The sequence below is a fragment of the Mandrillus leucophaeus genome, unplaced genomic scaffold, assembly GCF_000951045.1.
Source record: "Mandrillus leucophaeus isolate KB7577 unplaced genomic scaffold, Mleu.le_1.0 Scaffold41, whole genome shotgun sequence".
Lineage (NCBI taxonomy): Eukaryota > Metazoa > Chordata > Mammalia > Primates > Cercopithecidae > Mandrillus > Mandrillus leucophaeus.
The window spans coordinates 4,908,786-4,916,056 of record NW_012104365.1 but is presented as its reverse complement, the minus strand read 5'-3'; the positions used below and the strand labels follow the sequence as shown (position 1 = coordinate 4,916,056).

Here is a 7,271-nt window from a genome sequence, read left to right as displayed (position 1 = left end):
CCTTGAAAATAAGGCAAGATCCCAGATTCCAGTGCTAGCAGCATTTCGCCCCTCAGATGCACCTGCAGGCTCCACTGGCTCCAAAGGACGCCCTTGGATGGGTCAGCAATTCCATGAACATCCACAAAACCAACACTTAGCACTGCTCAGTGGGGTCAGCAGTGCCCGTGGTCCGCTGCAACGAATCCAAACACATCTGCGCCCAGAGCTACATGGCCAGGTGCCCATCAACTGTCCCGACTCGCAGGCAATGCACACGGCCCTGCACCACTTCCCTCCTGCCCACCATGGAGCAGGGGACAGTTCTGTGAGTGAACAGAAGCAGGACATCCACAGAGCCGGCTGACAATGGAAGATGAGATGCTGCCGAGATGCTGAAGGGCAGATCACTGAGGCTGAACACGCGTTCCTTCTGCCAAGAGTCGCACACACCAGCTGGGGCCCTGCGTCCCCACTGCCCAAGGGCTGCCTCGTTCTAATGAAGGCTGCTCCCTCAGCACAGGGCCAAGTGGCCTTTCTAGCTGCAGGTACCAGAAAAAGCCACTGCCACTAACACAGGGGAAGAATGCCCCAAAGACAAAAGGTCATTTGAGATGATTAACACCTTTTAGAGGCCATTTTGGTCATTCTTGAAATCAAAGAGAAACCTTTATTTTCAACAAAACTGCCCAGAAGAGATGGTTCATTGATCCACTATGAACAAGTCTTTCACCATACACAGCACCAAAATATATATTTAAAAAATTAAAAAACACATAGCCCCTCACACGCATCTCCCAAAAGCCACACAACCCAGACCAAAGGGAAAACAAATCAAACTCAATGCCCTCACACACACGCCGTCTTTGAATTAGGATTTACAAATTTATATATTCTTTCCTATGGAAGAAAAAAAAACACACAAAAAACCACTGGGGTAAGGAAAAACTTGTAGGTGAAGGCCCAATGTCTGCCTAAGCTAACAGAAAGCAGAATCATGATTCGTGCTTTTCCTGTACTTTGAGTGGGATGCAGCCTAACAGCACAGCCCTCCGTGGCCAACCAAATCCTTCAGCAGTCAGAGGGCCCCGGAACGCTGGAAGAGCAAACCGCAGCCTTCCAGATTCTTCAGCGAGTGCCAGAGTGCAGGCTCTGCATCAGACTGCCAAAGAGACGGCAGCTTTCCTTGCAAGTTTTCCACTGCCTACAAAGGCCATTTTTCCCTATAAAAAAGATGCCAGGTCAAAAAAAAGTACAAGGGAGAAAAAGAGTTCTCTACTGCAGTGAGAATCTTGCAGTCGCAGGCTGATCTGAGGCAAGTCCCACGACGCAGGGGTGGTGCTGGGTCCACCACACAAGCGCAGGCGTTACTTGGGTTCCTCGATCACGCCCTTGCTGAGGTCTGTCATTTTGGGATATTTTACTTTCTTCTGGTCCAGCTCGTTCTGAGCCCAAAGTAGTAGTTTCAGTAATTTTGCCAGTTTGGGTGTTGACTCGCGATTTTCATAATCTAGGACAGCTTGGTTAACTTCACTCCACACCTAGAATGTAAATACATCAGATAAAAACCACCACACACGCAGAGCACCAGTAGAGTCTATTAAAAATATGCAGTTTAAACAAAGATTAAGCCCTTAACTGCAAGACGCTCTCGGGACATGAAACACATAGTCCTTGCCTGGGGAAGCTCACAGTCTGGTCAGCAAATGTCACATCCAGCCTCGATGGCAGTTAAGTGCCACGAGCAAGGCTTGAACAAAGTGCTGAGGGGACTGTGGAGAGGCAAGACCAGCGTAGCAGGACATACCAGCACCCTCCTCACAAGCCTCAAGAAAACATCTCAAGTGGACTCTAGGACAGGCCATCCTTCCAAGACAGTGTAGGGAGGACAGAGCCCTAGGAGAGGACCTGGGGGAAGAGGGACCTGGGTCTGGGAAGGTGAGGAGCTGTCATGTTCTGCCAGACAAAAACAGCAGTGAGGAGAGAAAAGTTTCAGAAAACAGGATTTTAAATGAAAAATACTTGGGACCTAAACAGGAAGAAGGTTCAGATAAACATGATAAATCAGCAAAGGGTGTGAATACTCTGCAACGGACACCAAGGCTGTTGCCCCTAGTTTGACAAAAGATTAAAAGCCAGAGACGGGCCAGGCACAGTGGCTCACACCTGTAATCTCAGCACTCTGGGAGGCTGGATCACCTGAGGTCAGGAGTTTGAGAGCAGCCTGGCCAATATGGTGAAACCCCGTCTCTACTAAAAATACAAAAATTAGCTGGGCTTGGTGGCACACTCCTGTAGTTCAGTTACTAGGGAGGTAGAGGCAGGAGAATCGCTTGAACACAGGAGGCGGGGGTTGCAGTGAACCGAGATCTCGTCACTGCACTCCAGCCTGGGCGACAGAGCAAGACTTCATCTCCAAAAAAAAGTCACGAGGGAACCACTTAGCATCCCAGGCACAGAAGCCACCTCTCAGTCCACACCACAAAGCCACACACTTGGTGTCTTTGCGAAGCCCCCTCGGAGCACGCTGGGAGTGGAAGAAAGCTTCCCTCTGGTGGGCCCCACCTTCTGCCTCTGCATGGTGTGGAGGAGGTCTCCGAAGGGCGACTCCTCGGGACTGTCAAAGGCCAGCAGTGCCAGCGTACGCTCCATCTCTGTGAGGCACTCTCGGCTCTCCTCGCCCTGCTCCGCCAGCTGAGTCTGCGCAAACTCCAGCGCCGCCTCTGTCTCCCGCTGGCGGATCAGCTCGATCAAATGCTGTTGCTGGAGGCAGAGACAGACAAGCTTGACCCACACACACCCAAGACAGGGACTCAGGGCAGGCGGTACCAGGGTCCCCACCAAAAGTACATCACAGAGGGAAGACTTCTCTTGCATCTCTGAGTCATCAAATTCGCATTTTTAAAACAAAAAATAGCTTCTGAACTACATAAAAGAGCAAACTCAAACCCCTCCCCCGCACATGCATTAAAATAACATTAAAGCAAACTAGCCTAGTTATTTCGCGATCATTGCAAATAACTTTAACTTATCAAGTACCCACAAACCAGATTGCTCGTTCCTGAAACTTACCTGCAAATGGAAGTAAAGATACCGGTTTGTGTCCAAGAGCTCTGGGTGGAGGCTGTTGATCAAGGCGATGGCCTCCTGAATCTGACCTTTCAGTATCATCTCCCGGATCTTGATTCGTTCATCAAGCGTTTCCAGATCCACACTAGGTTCGATCCCAGATTCCATTCGAAACTTCTCCGCTGCTTCCTTAAAGCCCTCTGAAAAGAAAAACCATCTTCACTGCTAGGAAAGTGAGCAAGGAATTAAGGCAAAGATTTTGTATCTCCAGAAACTCCAACTGCCTCAATTAATCACCTCTAATGTGAACCACACTTTCTCAGGAACCCGGTATTAATATCTTTGTAATTTACAAGTCATGCTCTCAAAATACATACAGAAAATGAGAAGAATATACTTTGTTATCCCATCCAAAAACTCTAACCTGTTAGCAAACGGGTCAGAATGGCTGCTGGCCTAGTGTGTTGGTGTGGGCTCCTTTGAGAGGACAGATAATAGGTCCAGATGCCAGCAGCTGCAGCTCTGGTGCCACATTAGGCAAGTCACACTGGCTCAGCCTCCACAGCCGGCTCAGCCTCCACAGCCGGCTCAGCCTCCACAGCACAGGAGCCCTCCATGGCCAGCTCCACCTGCAGTGGCCTGGTGACTCCCACCTCTTAAGAGTGTCTACAATTTTTTAAAGCTAGCATGTGTGCCCCTTCCCCTGCCCCCGACATAATTATAGGCCTAAATTTCCTCATCACCTTCCAAAAATATTTTTTTTTGAGATGGGGTCCCACTCACTCTCCCAGGCTGGACGGCGGTGACACAGTCTTGGCTCACTGCAACCTCCACCTCCCGGGCTTCAGTGATCCTCCCACCTCAGCCTCCCAAGTAGCTGGGACTACAGGCACAAGCCACCATACCCAGCTAATTAAAAAATTGTTTTTGTAGAGACAAGGTCTTACTATGTTGCCCAGGCTGATCTCCAACTTCTAGGCTCAAGTAATCTTCCTCTGTCTCTCAAAGTGCTGGGATTACGAGCATGAGCCACCATGTTTGGCCTAAAAAATTTTCACAGAGATTAATTTGGGAGTACGAAATGGGGACTAACAGGAGGGAGATTTTTCATGTCATGCCTTTTAAAAACATCTATTTTCTCGCCATATAAAGCACTGCCCTTCCTCCAGCCGACATCAAGAACAGCCTGAGTGTTATTTCCCTCTGCACACTTCTGCCCTTCCCCATTCTCGTCCTGAGTTGGGCATACCTTCTGGAAACAGGCCACCATACTCAAGCAGACTGGCCAGAGGAGATCAACAATTTGGCTTTAAATATACTTACTTCACAACAGTCTCAGTTATCTTGACTAACTGTAAAACTGTCAAAGGCTGAGAAATGGGTTTGTGTTAGGGCTCAGAGACCTGGAATAATCTCATCTTCAGAAAAGGTTATCTTTCACATGATAATTTACAAACTTATCAGGTTAGCATTGTGTTTTTATAATGTCTGAACACAAATAACTACGTCATCAAACCTCACAGCTACAGCACTCCTTATGTGTTCAAAAAGGGAGAATCACATTCGCGCAACAACATCCTTGCTGTAAGCCATTACCTGTGACCAGGTAGTTCATGATGAGGCGGTTCATGTCTGCTCTCTGGACGTGCAAGTTATTGAGCTTTTCCATCCACTCATCTTTCGTGATTTCATCGGGTTTTTCTGCATAACTCATTCTGATTTATTTCTACAGGAAAAAAATAACAGCTGAGGGAGGGGTTTAGATGCTCCTCCAGGTGCAAAGGGTAGCACTGGAGAGCTGTGAGCTAGAGAATCCCACACTGAGCATGCACTGAAAGAGAACGCTGCCATGGGACACCTACCAGACTGAGAACGCCAGTGCTTAGCAAAGAAGTTGTTCACTTGAACTTTTCTACTGCGGTATCAGGAGAATGGACTATACTACGAAAACAATCTGGCATTCCTTATGAAGCTGAATATGTGTGCTCCTCACAACCCAGGAATTCTACTTTTAATACATTTATATTCTAGAAAAACTCATCAGGATGCACCAAACACAGACAACGGTGTTCATAGAAGCACTGTTCAAAGCAGCAGAAATGTGGAAGTCACCCACCTGAGCGTTCCTTCAACAGCAGCATGGACCAAGGGACTGTGGCACACAGAACAACTGTGTGTTTAAAACCCTTGGGCAGATGGGTTTTGGAATTCAGAATTCTTCAATGTACAACGATTATTTGGCACAATTTACCATATAACAGCCTCACTGGAGTTTGGGGGAGCTCCCCATCATCAGACATTATTTCTTCAGTGTAATGTGTTAAGTATCCATACTAAGTAGTAGAGGCTATTAAACTTCACCTGGTGAGGTTTTGGCCACCAAACAGGTTAAAAACAAAACCAGAAACTTTGGTTTTAGAGATGTTTAGATTTCAGCATTGCTGAGAAGGGACAGTGGTCATGTATTCACACAAGAGAATTTCATAAAACAGTTAAAATAAATGAACATCACACAAAGTCACATGGATGACTCTCATAAAACAATCTGAATGAAAAAAGAGAGATGAGGGAGAGGCAAAATGTGGCCTGAGTTTTATTAGGAACAAGAAGACAAAATACATGATATGTGCTTTAGCAACATATATGTGGCAAACCTATTTTGTTTTTTAAAATAAGGGCATGAAAGCTGACACTCAGGAGGGGGTTATCTGTGGGAGGGGCAAATGGCTGAAGCCCGAGGCAGTTGTTGCAGCTATGGGAGAATGAGCAGGTACCTGAGACAGGCAGGGGCATGCCACAGTCCACTCGGTCTTTCTGTTTTGTCACTGATACATATGTTATACGATGCTACTTTATACAAAGTACTGCTGAAGCGTTTCAATAAATTAAAAAACTTTGGTCTCTTGGCTGAAAATGGGATGAATGCAGGGTGGTGAGAGCTGAGCAGCAGGTCCATTAGGGAGACACCCAAGTGAGAGAGAACATCGTCAGAAGAGATGGGGAGCAAGGTGAGATCAAGATGCTTTGGCCGCAGAGTCAATGGCTGCTGCTGGACAGATTACCGGACAAAAGAAAGGGAAGAATCGAAGATGGTCACAGGTTTCAAGCATGAGAGGCCCTGCAAGATGGGACCACAAATAAGGAGGAAGGACTGGAAGAAGAACAGGTTTGAGGAGCAGGGCAAGTTTGACGTGACTATTAGACATGCGGCTGGAGAAATCAAGCAGGTGCGTGGATTACAGATCCTGAGCTCACTGCTGAAAACATGAATTAGTGAAAGGGGGGGGGGAGGGGTGGGAGCACAGGGATATTTAAAACCAAGAATTCAGCAAAGACCACAGAATGAGTGTAGATAGGGAATGAGAATCGTCATTACTTGGAGGATGCCATCCTTGAAGGTCAAGCAGAGAAAGTGGCACCAGCAGAAGAAAACTTGCTGCGGAGCGGCAGGTAAAGTGGAGGAGAAACCAGGAGTCAGTCGCTGTCACACACGAACACCCATTCTCTCATAATCAATTGCAAAACTCACTGAGACCAAATTTTTATTCACGACAATCAAAGGTAACTTAAGGACCCATTTTCTCTTTCTTTCTTTTTTCGAGACAGGCTGGAGGGCAGTGGCGCGATCATGGCTCACTGCAGCCTCGACCTCCTGGGCTCAAGCGATCCTCCCACCTCAGCCTCCCGAGGAGCTGGGACAACAGGAGCGCACCACCCCGCCTGGCTAATTTTTTTATTTTTAGCAGAGACGGGCGTCTCGCTGTTGCCCCGGCTGGTCTCGAACTCGTGGGCTCAAGAGATCCGCCCACTTCGACCTCTGCCACTGCGCACGGCCCTGGGACCAAGGTTAAGAGGTCCCTACGAAAAGGCACCTTTTTCTCTCAGCCCATTCGGTGTTGGGCACTCACAGCGCTTCCACTCCGGGCAGTTACATGCGCCCATGAAAAGCAACAACTTTGTAGAACTAGCCCGTCCTGTTGTTAGCAGGAAGAGCTCGGTAGTCTCAAACTCCAGCATAACAAGATTCAACAGAAGAAAACCCTACTTTCCATGCCACGCTTTACGTCCTCACCCGCTCGGTTTCTGCTTTAAAGCAGCAGATTTTGTTTAAAAGACCTCGTTACAGACGTCGCTCCTCCACAGACACAGCTACCGCCGCCCCTCAGGCTGGCAAGGACCGCCCCTGAACACCGGCGCCTGAGGCCGCGCGCCTGGAGGCTGAG

At 48.1% G+C, this 7,271-nt stretch overlaps 1 protein-coding gene across 1 annotated transcript in view; it reads right to left on the bottom strand.

Annotated features, from left to right (window-relative positions):
* Positions 1-617: 617 nt before the first annotated feature.
* GID8 (GID complex subunit 8) overlaps positions 618-7,271 on the bottom strand; it is a 23,230-nt gene continuing 16,576 nt past the window's right edge. Inside the window, exons 3-6 of the mRNA XM_011992360.1 lie at positions 4,645-4,774; positions 3,052-3,248; positions 2,545-2,742; positions 618-1,520 (exon numbers count right to left, since the gene is read on the bottom strand). Of these exons, the coding sequence (XP_011847750.1) occupies positions 1,347-1,520; positions 2,545-2,742; positions 3,052-3,248; positions 4,645-4,762 (687 nt within the window). The 5' untranslated portion in view covers positions 4,763-4,774 and the 3' untranslated portion in view covers positions 618-1,346. The remainder of the gene's footprint in view (positions 1,521-2,544; positions 2,743-3,051; positions 3,249-4,644; positions 4,775-7,271) is intronic.